Source organism: Amblyraja radiata, chromosome 5 (genome assembly GCF_010909765.2).
Source record: "Amblyraja radiata isolate CabotCenter1 chromosome 5, sAmbRad1.1.pri, whole genome shotgun sequence".
NCBI lineage: Eukaryota > Metazoa > Chordata > Chondrichthyes > Rajiformes > Rajidae > Amblyraja > Amblyraja radiata.
This window is the reverse complement of record NC_045960.1, coordinates 11,197,653-11,213,789: the sequence shown is the minus strand read 5'-3', so window position 1 is coordinate 11,213,789 and position 16,137 is coordinate 11,197,653. Positions and strand designations below refer to the sequence as shown.

General features: G+C 43.6%; 1 protein-coding gene across 5 annotated transcripts in view; it reads left to right on the top strand.

The window, feature by feature from the left end:
* The first annotated feature begins 102 nt into the window (after nucleotides 1-102).
* The window catches only part of LOC116972972 (phosphofurin acidic cluster sorting protein 2-like), a 164,135-nt gene continuing 148,100 nt past the window's right edge, over nucleotides 103-16,137 (top strand). For 3 of the 5 annotated variants that reach the window (XM_033020580.1, XM_033020578.1, XM_033020576.1), the window contains exon 1: nucleotides 108-281. In XM_033020580.1, the coding sequence (XP_032876471.1) occupies nucleotides 124-281 (158 nt within the window). In that variant the 5' untranslated portion in view covers nucleotides 108-123. Of the gene's footprint in view, nucleotides 282-16,137 lie in introns of all 5 variants that reach the window. The other 2 variants (XM_033020579.1, XM_033020577.1) reach the window with 2 other exon arrangements.

Sequence of the window (16,137 nt, the reverse complement as noted above, 5' to 3'; positions counted from 1 at the left end):
TGTCCACCTCTCCCTCTCGTGTCCGCGCGGCCGGTGGGCGGTTGGTGTTGAGCGGCAGCGCAGGCGCGTTGAGTGTGAGCGGGGCGTGTCGGGTGCGGGTGAGGGCGCGGGCGGGGGCGCGCGATGCTGATGATGCCGCCGCCGCCGCCGCCGCCGCTGGTGATGATGGCGGAGCGAGGGCGGGTGGCGCTGGTCCCGGGCACCGCGCTGCCCAAACCCCTGCCCATGAACCTGTTCGCTACTTGGGAGGTGGACAGATCGTCGCCCAGCTGCGTACCCAGGTCAGTCAGTCAGTGAGGGAGAGACCACCGACTCACCGGCCCCGTTCCGGCATTCCCAACCGGATCAATGACCATCAGTCTGAAGAAGGGACAGGGTCTCGACCCGAAACGTCGCCCATTGCTTCTCTCCGGAGACGCTGCCTGTCCCGCTGAGTTACTCCAGCATTATGTGTCAACCTTCAACAACCATTGCCTACCTGATCCATAACCCAAACCCGCAGTCTCCCACCCTCCGCTCCCCGGGACCCACCTATTCATCCCCACCGTTCCCATCCCATCGCACCCCTCAACCTCCACATCCCCCGGACCGAGCCCGACACCCCAACTCCGACACTCGTTCCCTGGTCTCTCCTGTCCCGCATCCCCGATCCCGAAACAAACGCTCCTCCCCCGGTCCCTGTCTCATCCCCCATTCCCCAACACTCCTCTGATTCCCTACCTTGATCCCAACATCCTAGATCCACATCCACACCTCCGATGATTGCAACCTTTCATTCTCCACCACTACATCCTTTGATCTCACACCTCTGATCCCCATCCCTACGACCACCCATTGCTTAATCCTCAATTCTTGATCCCTGAAGACCACCAATTTCCACACCCCAAAACACCCGATGTCCGACCCATCCTCTATGTTTGAAAAGCAGAGTTGTGAGTTATTCCTGATCCCTGACTTCCTTCCTTCTAATGCCAAGTAATCAGATCCCATTTCCCAGCCTGACACTCAGACATTGACTTTTAGACCTTTCCTCTTAAACACTGTCCCCATGGACTGTGCTCCATCTGACCTACGGAGGCAGTGGCCCCTTTCTTTCATAGGACAATTATTCACCCTCACCCACATATATTCAATGAGCTCATATCTTCCCTCCACAAAGTCACTGGCCTCCTCCCATTTCCACCCAGACTCTGTGTTTCCACCTAGCATGTTTCCCTGGACTATTGAAGATATGGACCGTTTTTCCATCTCTATATCTCACCAAGTAGACAGTCGACCTGGTCGTGTTTCATACTACCAACTGTTGTCTGTTGTCTGATAGGTAGTTACCGCTCAAACTGCCTGATCATATTTACCATGACATTTTCTGGCTCATAGTATCTGTATTGTTTCTTTCTCACTTGCTGATCTCTCGCTGTCCTTACTGCTTTTCCTATTTACCTTTGTTTCCAATTGTTTCTGAGACAACATACTACACTTGTGCATTTGTGAATGGGGTTGTGATGTGTTTCAGTTACATTTGTGATGTGTTTCTGTCATATCCCCTCACAAATCCTGTTTCTGCAGCCTGTTCATAGAGCCTGACTCTTCAGTGTTTTTCGAAATCCTTTCTGCATCCATTGTGTCCTGGTACAGAGTATTGATCTGAAAGTTGACCATCCCTCCCCCCCCCCCCCCCCCCCCCCCCCCCCCCCCCCCCCCCCCCCCCCCCCCCCCCCCACCCCCCTCAAATGCTGCTCGACCTGCTGAACTCCAACAGTTTCATTTGTTGTTGTTATCCGTGACTTTTGCTGATTTTCACCATTCACGATACATTTTCTTTGGGATATTTGAGTCACTAAATTATAATTTTGATTTTTTTTAAATCACAATGTACTGGAATAACTCAGCGGGATTATAGTAGGGAGGAGAAAGCTGGAACAGAAGTGGGGACAAGACAAATCCAGGCAAGTGACAGATGGATACAGGGGAAGGGGGCATTGATTGTCAGGTGGGTAGGCATGAAAAGAAGCCAAAAGACATAAGAAGGAGTGAAATGTGAAGCCAGAGAAAGGGATACAGTAGGAAGGGGATGGGCGAGGGGGTGAGAAGGGAAAGGCAGTGAGATAATGGGAACATGAATGTGCATCCAGGTAGGTCCCAGGGAAGGCAGGAGGCTAGGGGGGAGGTTGTTACCTAAAATTTAAGAATTCAATATTCATGCTGTTGGCTACAAACGGAATATGAGGCACTATTCCTACAGTTAAGGCATCCTATTTTGAATATTTGACATTGTTTTGTTTTCTGTGTTACTGTATGTGTATTTGTTTATTGTTGATCTTTGTCTCTGTGTTTGTGTTTTTTTTGCTTGTTTATCCTATCATCTACCTGTTGTGTAACTCTGCACATTTGCGCTGCGTTCTCTTGGGCTCACTGTGTGTCTCTCTCATACAATGGGAGTAATTTAATTTGAAACTGTGGGGATCAAACCTTCCACCCATCTCATACATAGTGGGAAGCAAAGAATTGTATAAAACAGCACCTGTTTCTGCTTTTCAGTTTTTTAGATGTATTTGGTTGAATATCAAAAATAAAAAAAAATAAAAATCTGTAATAAAAACTGAAAATGCTTGAAACACTCTGAGGAGTGTTTTGAGTAGTGGGACATAGTATTAATACTTAAGATTTGACACACTTCATCAGTTGTTTTGAAGGGTCTCCAAAGTGGTTGAAAGCAACACACAGGATCCTGTCTCTTGCAAATAGTAACCTAGAGTACAAGAGCAAAAAAATGGTGATGTATAGTTGTAAAATAATGGTTCAGTACGCAACTGGAATAGTATGCACTATTCTGGATGGCACATATTTGTTAAGAAATAAAGGTTTTACAGAAATAATTTAATAAAATACAATGGGGCTTGGATTATATGGACAGGCTGGAGAAAATATATATGTGAGGGGATCGGACAGAGATATTTTAAATCATGGAAGACATAAGCAGCATAGTTGAAGAGAAACTGATCCCATGTCATAAGGGTCAAGAATACTGGGTGGGAAAATGAAAGTGATTAGCAAAAGAACTAGGCGGCATAGTGGCGCAGTGGCAGAGCTGCTGCCTTACAGCGCCAGAGGCCTGGGTTCCATTCTGATTACAGGTACTGCCTGTATGGAGTTTGTACGTTCTTCCTGTGACCGCATGGGTTTTCTCCAGGTGCTCTGGTATTCTCCCACACTCCAAAGACGCACTGGTTTGTAGGTTAATTGGCTTCAGTATCCGTTGTCCGGGGTGGTCGCTGGTTGGCAAGGACCTGGTGGGCCGAAGGGACTGTTTCCATGCTGTATCTCTAAAGTCTAAATAAAGTAAATTAAAAATGTCTCAGGGAATAGATTTAGGTTTATTATTGTTATATGTACTGAGGTACAGTGAAAAGTTTTGTTTTACTTGCTATCCAATCAGGTCAGATAGTACTATACATCTGTACAATTAAGTCAAGCTCAAGTATAAAGGGTAGAGTGAAGGTGAAGATACAGAGTGCTGAATATAGTTCTCAGCATTGTAGCGCATCAGTTCTATAGACAAAGTCCAGTGTCCGGAATGGTGTAGAGGTGATTTGGGCAGTACCCTAGCTTATGGAAGGACTGCTCAGAAGCCTCAATGAATTATTTACATTTTCTGCTCCCAAGGGTGGTTTAGGCTAGATAATTAGATATATAAGACATATATATATTTGTACTTAGACCATATAAGTATTTGGAATATTGAGACGATGAGAGTTCTGGGCAACAGGCACAAAAAAGGAGCGGAGGCCAGCACACATCAGCAGATGATCATATTAAGTGTATTCTTGTGGATCATGAGGAATTTTTTAATTTAGATGGCAAGTGATTAGGGTTGCTAGGTTTAACAATAAAGGCAGAGCCAATTCTGGTGTTCAGATCAGAGCTGGAACTGAGTGGAAAGAATTTGTAGGGCCACGGATAGAGTTTGATGGAATGAATTTGAGGTTAACTGCTCCATCACAGGTATCACCTATTTCCACATCATATTCATAGATTTTTTCCCTACCTCTGCTGATGAAATGCTAGTTAATGCATTGTCACCCCCCACACCTGACTGGTCTGTTACTCTCCTGGCTGAGCTGCAAAATTATGCCCTTCATAAATGTGAACATGTAAAATTCTGCAAACCAACCTGAACTCCCATCCATCTATCAACTCTTTGCTTGCTCTTTCCTGGTGCAGTCTAATTTAAAAATTCTTAACCTGTCCTCGGATTCCAAGTGGCTTTCCTGTTCTAAAACTATAACCTATGGTGATCTCTGCACTCCACTGTTCTGGTTGTATGTCACTGGACCTTGTCTGTGGACCATGCCTTCAGCTAGGTCGGCTGTGATTTCCATAATTCCCAGCCTAAAGCTATCTACAAAATCATTCTTCCCATTACGACACTCCTTAAAATCCATCTGTGGAGAGAAGGAATGGGTGACGTTTCGGGTCGACTCCCCTGACATCAGTCTGAAGAAGGTTCTCGACCTGAAACGTCACCCATTCCTTCTCTCCAGAAATGCTGCCTGTCCTACTGAGTTACTCCAGCATTTTGTGTCTACCTTTGATTTAAACCAGCATCTGCAGTTCTTTCCTACAAATCCTTAAAATGCATGTCTTGAAACAATCATGCGTATTATTCTCCTTGGTGTGGTTTAGTAGATGAGTAGTTTGAGGGCTGTGGTGTGAGGGTTTGCAAGGTATTAAGTCATAGTCATTCAGTGGGTTGGAGATATAAAAGTTGATTTGGCCTCAGCGTGATAAATGAGGGGCTGATGGTGAAATTGTGTCATGATGCCAGTAATGTCAAGCAGCCCCTTGAGCATTTAGTGGCAACATTGTCTTGTTTGTGAATATTGTGGCATGAACGCAGCATTTGGAGCTAGATTTTCAATACAATGGCTCTAACGTTGACCCAGGCACTTCTTATCCATCAGGGGTTATAGCTGTTTTGCCATGCCTCTTTCCCATGCGTCTGTTCTCCTGTTTCTTAGTTTTTGTATTTCTGTCTGGTCGGCTTTTCTGATCCTAGATCTGTCTCACGAACGCATTTCTTTGTCTGTTGGCTGTCACTCAATGTTATTTCACTTACACACACCTCTGCTGCCAACATTTGCTGCTTGTTTCTCTGCAAAGGAAAGCTCTCTCTCCCTTTTACTCCCTTTCACTGTTCGGAGAGTCACATGGTAGGACGTGGACAGGTTTAGGGAGATGGACGTGCTGAGGTTCAGCTGTCGTCTCAGATGCTTATGTCAGTGGATCATTATCTTTTAAAAGGTTTTTATTTTACTGTTGTAATTAAATCTGCATGTTTGGGACTTGCCAGTCCAGCAGTGCTCCATGCTCAGGGGAGAATGGGACAAATAAATGTTCATGACTTTTTCTTCTCCAAATCATGCTCTGAAAAGTGCTTTATTTGGAAGATCTCAATGTTTCGCTATGCCTTTCAAAAGTGTTTTTGATTAGATATGCTTGCAAGCATGAGAGTCTATCAAATTGTTACATGAGTGTAATTGTGCAGGGTCTCCCATCAGTCACATGGATTTTATGTGGTTAACAATTAACAATACAAATTTCATCAATGTTGGTCGCTCTTGCAAATTAGGTATAGCGGTTACCCGATCACAAAGATCGCCTATGGATGTCTTCCAGAGGTGCTGCCTGACCCGCTGAGTGACTTTGTGTCTTCTTCTGTCTTTTTAATGATTTGCTAATGTGCCACAATCAAGTTTAATAATGGTAGATCCCAGCATTGCTTTTAAGGATTTATCTTTGTCATGATTTAATGAATGTTAATTTCAGTTCCTGTTAGCATCTATACTGCGCGTCCTGTAGTCTCTTGGGTCCTTTAACAATGGTTCAACTCTGAAATGACGAGTATCTCAAAGGCACGATTGTGAACGTATTACCTCCCCAGTGGCGGCATTTATTGTACAAGCATTGTTTCACTCATGACCCATTTGTAATGTGATCAGAGAATGGACTATTTGAATTGGTTTAGTTTCAATTTTTTTAAAAACACATTCCTTGTAACCTGTCTGACGAAGGGTCTTGACCCGAAACGTCACCCATTCCTTCTCTGGAGAGATGCTGCCTGTCCCTCTGAGTTACTCCAGCCTTTTGTGTCTATCTTTGTAACCATTTAATTGATTTTGCTTAGAGTGTTGAAATTGACATAATTTAATGATGTGTTGTGTGATTTACATCATTGTTTAATAATTTAACAGCTGGAGCTGAGAAATGCAGTAATCATTTTATTGGTGAACACAACTCACGCTCCCCAAAACACTAAACTTAATTATGATAAAAGTATAAAACTATGTTTATAGCTCTTGGTGAAGTTATTGAAACACCAATTTCAGTACCTTATTTATCCTGGTTGTTGGGTTTGTTTCCTCTTTGAACAGTAGTTGGCTGTTACGTTGTCAATCTGCTCGAGTGTTTAATTTGTCAGCGTCAGTAGGCATGACTTAAAAGTCTGAAATAAAAACAGAAAATGCTGGAAACACCGAGCATCTGTTGAGAGAAGAGCAGTGTTAATCGTGAAGACCCAATGACGGCTGGGTGCGACATGAGATGGATATTGTTGGTTCTTTCTCTAGCTTCAATGTTTACAATGAGCTCTCTCTCTCTCGAGTCCGATAGCTTAACATACTGGTTAACGCAGGTTAGAATCAGTGTCTTTGTCTTCACGTGTATAGTAAATGCACAGGGTGGAGCATGGAGAATATCTGCTGTAGATCTCTTCTAAAAATGACCGGCTTGGTACATATAAATAGGAACTTTACTGATCCTGATCAGTATCCTGTTTCAAAGGCAGCATCCACAGGTAAGAAAAAAAAGTTACAGACTTCTCAGTCATTCTTTGTGTTAGAAGTAATTTAAAGATTCTAGTTATTTTAATCCTGAAGGAGAATAATAGTCAAGATCTAATTGTATGTAAAAGCATATGGGACTCTCAAATGCTTATTATAATGTCTATTGCAGAGAGCACAATTATTCACTGACCCTTGAGGTTGATTCTTTGTATTTGAAATATTTCAATATTATTTGAGTTCTTATCAAAAATTACAGCAGGATCTTGATCGGTTGGGCAAGTGGGGTGAGGAATGCTTATTGGAGATTAATGCAGATAAGTGCGAGGTGCTGCATTTTGGGGTGTCAAACCAGGGTTAGACCTACACAGTGTTTAGCAGGAGTGTTGTAGACCAGAGGGATCCAGGAATCTAGGTACATGATTTTTGGAAGTGGCATCACATGTAGATAGGGTGGTCAAGAAGGCTTTTGGTACATTGGCCTTCATCAATCAGAATATTGAGTATAGAAGTTGGGAAGTTATGTTACAGTTGTACAAGACATTGGTGAAGCCATTTGGAGAGTATTCTGTTGCATTTTGGGGACCAGGCTATAAGGAAGGAGCTGTAATAGAAAGGGTTACGCTTCATGTCCCCGTATGTAAGATAGCTTTTATATGTCAGAATGACTATCCCCATCCGCTGTGCGAAATAACTCGCTGAGAGTATTTACTGTCTCAGTGGTGTCCAGGGCACTTTATGCGGTCTTCTGGGTAACCAATGCTGCCATTGCCTGCTTGAGTTGCCTTGCTGTTAGGGCATTTTCTGCGGCGGGCAGCCTTCTGAGTAAGCACCGCCGTCATTGCCAGCTTGTATGCGATGTAAACTTGTTCTTCGTGCAGAGTTGTGAATCTGTGGAATTCTCTGCCACAGAAGGCAGTGGAGACCAATTCACTGGATGTTTTCAAGAGAGAGTTAGATTTAGCTCTTAGGGTTTAAGGAATCAAGGGATATGGGGAAAAATCAGGAACTGGTTTTAGATGAGCAGCCATGATCATATTGCATGGCGGTGCTGGATCGAAGGGCCGAATGGCCTACTCCTGCACCTATTTTTCTATGATTCTATGAGTGATCGTTCAGTGTTGTGGAAATTACAAACTGTCTTGATTGCACGAGGGACTGAGTACAAAATTGTTTACGTAAGTGCAAATTTATGTAAGCTGCCTATTTTATAAGTTGGGGAGTGTGTATATTCCTTGGAGCGCAGGGGTGACCTTATAGAGGAGTATAAGATCATGAGAGGAATGGATAGGGTGAATGCACAGAGTCTTTTACCCAGAATAGGTGAAGAGGTGGAAAATTTAACAGGAACCTGAGGGGCAACTTTTGGGTGGTGGGAATGAGGAGGTAGTTGAGGCAGGTACTATAACAACATTTAAGAGTCATTTGGACAGGTCTATGAATAGGAAATGTATAGATATGGGCCAAGTGCAGTCAGGTGAAACTAATGTAGGTGAGGCATCTAGGTTGGCATGGGCAAGTTGGACAAACGTGCCTGTATGACATGAATCTATAACTCTGACACTGCACCAATTTGTGACTATTGCTGTGCTGAATCACCACTCACCATTTATACCAAAGCTATTTAACAGTCTCTGATACCAAATGAAAAATAAAAAAACTTCAGATGATGAAAATCAAAAATAGAAACAGAAATACTGGAAATACTCAACAGGTCAAGCTGCACCGTGGAAATAGAAACAGAGTTCATGTTTCCGGTCGAAGACTTATTATCAGAATTAGATAGGAGACAGAGGAAGCGTACAATCAGAGTGTTAAGAAAACATACAGCACAGTTACAGTCCCTTTCGGTCCACCATGTCCATGCCGACCTTGATGACTATCTTCTCTAATCCCATTTGCTTGCATTCAGGCCCGTACTCATTTCTGTCTTTCCTATCCAAGTACCTGCCTAATAAAATTGTATCTACTTTCATATCCTCCTCTGGCAGCTCATTCCAGATATGCCCATCATATCTCCTTTTAATTTCTAATTTCTCACTTTAAATTTCTCTAGTTTTAGATTCCCCTGAGCAGAGAGTAAGATTCTAATGATATATCTTATCTTTCCCACTCATAATTTTACAAACCACTTTGAGATCACCCCTCGGCCTTTTACATTCATATGAAAATAAACCTAACCTATCCAATCTCACCGTATAACTACAGCCCTCCATTCCAGGCAACATCCCAGTGAATCTCTACAGTGAATCTCTTCTACACTTTCTCTATTGCTTCCTCAACTTCCTGTGGTGTGATGACCAGAACTGTACCCAGTAAGTGTGGTTTATCCGATGTACCGCACAAGTACAACATCATGCACCAACTTTTATACTTGATGTCTCAGCCTGTGAGGACAAGCATACTAAATGCCTTTTTTCACTATTATCCATTCATGTTACTACTTTCAGGGAGCTATGGACCTGCATGCCAAGAACTCTCTATACACATTGCTCCTCATGTCCCTATTTATTATATATGTCGAGTGCATCCTCTTATACTTAAACTTCATCCGTCATTGCTCTGCCCAACTTCCAACTCATTTATGTCCTGTGGTATTCTTTGAATATCACCTTTGTTTTCTACAACGCCACCAATTTTTGTTGCCTGCAGACATACAGATCGTACCTTCTACATTTCTACATCTGTCATTTATAAACATGTATATACAGTGCCCTCCATTATGTTTGGGACAAAGACCCATCGTTTATTTATTTGCCTCTGTACTCCACAATTTGAGATTTGTAATAGAAAAAATCAGTGCACATTGTCAGATTTTAATAAAGGCCATTTTTATACATTTTGGTTTTACCATGTAGAAATTACAGCAGTGTTTATCAACAGTATAGTGCCCTGAAAGGGTGGGACTATGTATAAATACGGTGAGATTGAATAGGTTAGGTTTATTTTCATATGTTTAATATTTTGTTGCATATGCTTTGTATGTAATGACTACTTGAAGTCTGCGATTCATGGACATCACCAGTTGCTGGGTGTCTTCTCTGGTGATGCTCTGCCAGGCCTGTATTGCAGAGGAGAGAGGGGGGAGAGGTGGGGGGGGGGAGAGGAGAGGGGGGGGAGAGGAGGAGAGGGGGGGGGAGAGGGGGAGAGGGAGGGGGAGAGGAGGGGGGGAGAGGAGAGGGGGGGGAGGAGGAGAGGGGGGAGAGGAGGGGAGGGGGAGGAGAGGAGGAGAGGGGGGGGGAGGGGGGGAGAGGAGGAGAGGGGGGAGAGGAGAGGGGGGAGAGGAGAGGTGGGGAAGAGGAGAGGGGTGGAGAGGAGGAGAGGGGGGGGAGAGGGGGGGGAGAGGAGGAGACGGGGAGAGGAGGAGGGGGGGAGGAGAGGAGAGGGAGAGGAGAGGGAGAGGAGAGGGGGGGCGAGGAGGAGAGGGAGGGGGGGAGAGGAGAGAGAGGGGGGGGGGAGAGGAGGAGAGGGGGGGAGGAGAGGGGGGGGAGGGGAGAAGGGGGGGAGGGGGAGAGGAGGGGGGAGAGGAGAGGGGGGAGGAGGATAGGGGGGAGAGGAGGAGAGGGGGGGAGAGGAGGAGAGGGGGGGAGAGGAGGAGAGGGGGGGAAGAGAGGGGGGGGAGGGGGAGAGGAGGGGGGGAAGAGGAGAGGGGTGGAGAGGAGGAGAGGGGGGAGAGGAGGAGAGGGGGAGAGAGGGGGAGGAGAGGAGAGGGGGGGAGAGGACGGGGGGGGGGGGGGAGGGGGGGGGGGGGGGGGGGAGGAGAGGAGGGGGGGGGGGGGGAAGGAGAGAGAGGGGGGGGGAGAGAGAGTGCCTTTTTACTTCAACCCAAACCCAAACAACCATTTGCAGGCAGTGCTTTTTTACCTCTAACCATATTTTCATTTTCAAACCAAATTAAGGGTACTCACAGTGCTGTAGACATTTGTCAGTGTCATTCAGAGCTCTGATTGAGGCACACCACTTGCAGAGACTGATTGAGGCACACCACTTGCAGAGACTGATTGAGGCACACCACTTCCTGATTTTATAGTCCCTCCCCCTCCCTCCAGCAGGGGCAGCAGAGAGAATGGGGAATTTTGTAAAAACATTAATATCTCTGTCAATTTTCATCGACGGGAAAAATCCTCGGCACACATGCGGCGGAGGGGGGCTCTGAGCGAGGTGGCCAAAAATGACGGCCGTAGGTGGCGGCGTACTCTCAGAAATCGCAGCACAGAAAGCCAAAACCGGTCAAGAACAGACTTTTAGTAATTTATGATAGAGAGAATGTTTCTGTCATCAGCTGTGGAAGTCTTCCTTGGCCTGCCAGTCCCTTTGCGATTAGTAAGCTTACCAGTGCTCTTTCTTCTTAATTATTGATTTTGGTAGGCCTAAGGGTTGGCTGATGTCTCTGACAGTTTTATTCTTGTTTCTCAGTCTCATAACGGCTTCTTTGACTTTCATTGGCACAACTTTGGTCCTCATGTTGATAAACAGCAATAAAAGTTTCCAAATGTGATGGATAGGCTGGAGAAAAGACTAGGTTCTGAGCTCTCTTATACCTGCATGAAGGAGGCAATTAAACACATGCGAGCAGTTACAAATGCCTGTGAAGCCATGTGTCCCAAACATTATGGTGCCCTGAAATGGGGGGACTATGTATAAACACAGCTGTAATTTCTACATGGTGAAACCAAAATATGTAAAAATGGCCTTTAATAAAATCTGACAATGTGCACTTTACTTTTTTCTATTACAAATCTCAAATTGTGGAGTACAGAGGCAAATAAATAATTGATGGGTGTTTGTCCCAAACATTATGGAGGGCACTGTATGTATTTTACAAATAACAATGGTTGTAAAATCCCTATGATGCACCATTTGTTACAGATATCCGATTTGCCTCTATGCCTTGGATTCCTTGTTAAGTTTTGTATGTTGGGCTTCACTGTGAAAATACAGAAGGTCACAGACCAATAGGTCACGTTCACTTTCACGTTCATGTTCACATTTATTGTCACATGCACCAATTAGGGTACAGTGATTAAGGTACAGGTCGGAGAATTAAAGAGGCAGGCAACAGGTTCAGGGTCATCACTGCGGACCGAACACAGTTGCTCCAAAGCAAACACCCAATCTCCCATTTGGTTTATCAGTGTAGAGGAGATCACATAGTAAATACTGAATGCAGTACACTGGGTTGGAATTACCAGCAAACCATGTTCCCCTATCTCCCCTGTGCTCCCCAACACACATTGGGTTTCAGATCAGGCAAAGTAGTAAGAATATAAGAAAACAAGAAAATAACAGGAGCAGACTCCTAAAATCTGATCTACATGGGCCTCACCTCTTCTTCAGTGCCAATTACAGACGACCCCCATGTTTTGACTGTTTGGACTACAGAAATTTGCCCTTTTAGAATTCATAAATCACTGCCCAGAAATGTGTGACAAAATTTGCTCTTACAGAATTTATGTTGGATATAAATATGCAGAAAATGTGAAAGATGCAACAAATTTTGTCGGTCTAGGTATGGGATAAAAAGATTTGGATATGACCACTGTGTCAATGGTTTGCCAGTCATAGCCGAGTCCCTTCTTTGTCACACCTTCCCCCGTCAGAGGACATGTGAACAGATGTCAGCACTGTCACACTCTTCATCTGCAAGGCATTTTCTCCAAGGCTGCAATGTGGGGAAGCATAGTAACCATGGCAAGCTCTTTGAAGTAATCCCTCGACCTTTACTCCACTTCCAATAAGTTACTGCGCGTTACTCACTGAACTCCTTCTACATCAACCTCCTCCCATGAACACTGATCCTCAAATCCCATCCTTTTCCCCAATATCCCGAGTTCCGAAAGCCTTTCTAATACACGAGCCCTGTGCATGAGGAAAAATCCCCACAAATGGTGAATGTGGCAACATGCACTGAGACATCTGTTCTCACGCTGGGGAGGGCTGTTAAGCGAGCGACTTGGCTGTGGTTGCCAACCCATTCCACATGCTGATGTCATATCTAAATCTTATTGCCCCATATTATTGAGTGACTAAAAATTAAAAAAAGGACAACATTTGTTTCTTTCAGATGAGCCTTGTCCATCCCGGGTCGAATGTTACCCTCAGCTGTTAAATAACAGCAGTGACTCACTTTGTCATCAAAGGTAAAATAGCTTAATTTGAGATAAAGAAACATCCTGTCGGATCATAGTTCCACTTACAACATGGGATTCATTGGGAAAAGCGGTTTGTGTTACAGAAAATTGTAATATCGATGGTTTTCCCCTCCGTAACGTGGGGGGTCAACTGTAACCCCAATTCCTCAATCAAATATTTATCCACCACCACTTTCAATACTTCTGATGATCCAGTTTCTACCACCTGCCAGGACAGAAAATTCCAGATTGAGTATTCTCTATGAGACAAAATTTCTATGTATTTCCTTTTTAATGACCATCCTTCTATCTTGCAGTTATGCCACCTTGTTTAAGCTATCCCACTTGTGAAAACATCCTAACCCTGTCACCCCTCTATCTTCAGATCCTGCATGTTCAAATAAACTCTAAAGAATACAGACACAAATTATTTTGTCTCTCTTACTAGGATGGTCCTCGCATTCCAGAAAATAACCTGAATCCCCTTTGTACTGCTTCTGATGTTACTGTATCTTTTTTTTTGGTCAGGGGACCAAAACTACACAGTATTCCAGGCAAACCTTCATCAACATCCTGTACAATTGCAACAAAACTTACCTATTTTTAAACACCAGCCCGTTTGCAATGAAGACCAAAATGCTATTTACCTTCCTGACTACTTGAAAGACCTTTGCTTTTTGTGATTCATTCACTGGAACACCTTTATCCGTTCATGGCACTGCTTCTGCTTTTCGACACCTATTTCCTCCTTAATGACGCTCTCAACTATAGCCCCTTATTCTCTTTCATATATTCATCAATTATGCTCCTTAAATCGTCAATCACAGTTGTTGTTGTAGTGAATTCCACGTTCACAGTTTCTTGTTGGATTTCTTAGTCACTATAATGATGACCTCGAGCTTCTGTACACTCTCCCTGTGCTTATTCTTTTAAAAACCTTAATAATTTAAAAGATCTTTATAAATCAACCCCAGCCTATTCCAAGAGAAAAGATGCCCAGTCTCTTCATCCTTTCCTGACATGTATACGTTTGCATTTTCAGTATAATCTATGTAAATCTTCTTTGTTCCTTTCCACGTTTTCATGCTTGTGTATTATTTTCAAAACAATAGAGTAACAAGAATTGTACGCAGTGTTACTCTAAAGGTTCAGTACAGGTTTAGGATAATTTTCTTACTTTTTATTTCTAACTGTCTTGAATAATACTATTTCTTGGCTTGCCTTTTTACAGCCTTACTAACCTGTGGCACAGCTTTTAGCAATTGGTATCATGTCTCTTGAGATCTCTTTGTTTCTCTATACCAATTAATCGTGCACTCTCCAACTAATAAGTGACTGTATGAGTAATCATCGAAGTCCTACACGGAATTCCTCCCAAGTTGGTACCATCTGCAAAGCTAGAATTTCCAAAGTCTAAATAGGTATTCTTAACAGTAAACAGTATTGATCCTGGTTCTGATCCTTTTAGAGGATCACTGCCCACTGGAATAGGTGCTCTATACTCCCAAACCTTGTGTTTTACATTACAGCATTAGAATAAGAGTTGTACAACACAGAGATGGCCCTTCGGCTCACCATGTCCATGCAAATCGTTTTACCCACTTACTCTCATCTCACTTGGCGGAGTAGGACTCTATCCTTCTATGCCATCCCAATTTAAGTGTCTAACTAAATGCCGCTTTACCTACTGTAGGTGTTGCATTTGATGTCACCACCTGCTCTGGTAGTGGTTCAAAATAGCAACAACTCACTTTAAAACTCTTCTGCCAATTATTTATCCATCTGCAAGTTCACTAATGTGTTTATGGTGGCAGAGTGGTACAGCTGGTAGAGCTGCTGCCTCTCAGCACCAGAGACACAAGTTCAATCCTGACGTTGGGTGCTGTCTGTGTGGAGTTTGCGCACTCTGTGATCCCGTGGATATCCTCTGGGTGCTCCGGTTTCCTCCCATGTCCCAAAGTCGCACGGGTTTGTGGGTTAATTGGCCTCTGTAAATTGCCCCTAGTGAGTGGATGTGAAAGTGGGATATGGGCAATTGATGGTCGGCGTGGACAGGGTGGACCAAAGGGCCTGTTTCCATGCTGTATCTTTAAACTAAACTAAAACACCATTCACTCACAGTAGACCTATGCCCTTATGTTTTTTGATAACTCCCCCATGATAAACTGAAGTTATCTATCTAATCTATGTCTCTCATAAACTTACATTCTTCTGTCAGATCATTCTTCAGTCTCTCACCTGGGAAAAGAAACCTAGCCTATCTAATTTATCCACATAACTAAAGTCTTCCAATCTAGACAGCATCCTGGTAAATCTTTTCTGTATTCTGGCACAATCATATCCTTCCTATAGTGTGGTGACCAGAACTGCACACAGCACTCTAAGTCCAGCCTAACCAATGTTTTGTAAAGTTGCAATGTGGCATCCCAACTTATATATTCTGTGCCTCGAACTATGAAGGGAATCATGACATATGCCTTTTTCACCACCCTTTCTATATGTCACCACTTTTGGGTAACTATGGACATGGATCTCTAGGTCACAGAGTCATATAGCACAGAAACAGACCCTTCAGCCCAACTCATGCATGCTGACCAAGATGCCCCATCGAATCTAGAAAGGTCGCTCTGTTTATCAATGCTCCTTGGTGTGCTTGTAAATACTGCATAGGTTCTACCCCTATTTGACTTCCCAAAATGCATCACCTCACACTTGGCAGGATTAATTTCCATCCGCCAGTGCTCTGGCCAACCTTCCATCTGATCTATATCTTGATGTAGCCTTCCTTGCTTTCTAGAATACCACCATTATTCAGAGACTTAATCATACCATCTTTGTTCACATTCAACGTGTTAATATATATCACCAACAGTGAAAGTCCAAACATCCATCCCTTTCCTGAAATCAGTTGACAATCCAATCTGCGACCTGTATTTTGATTCTGACCTCATCATTCATCTATTATGTACCAAATCAAAAATCATGTAAAAATCTGGATGAATTATATCTGCTGCATCATTGCTATTTCTTCTCTGTTACCATTCAAAAAACGAAGTCTTTGGCAAGCAAGATTTTCTGTTTTAAAATGCATGCTGATATTCATTAGTATACGTTGTGATTGCCTTTGAGTTTTATTTTATTACCTCTCATGGAAAATATTGACCATT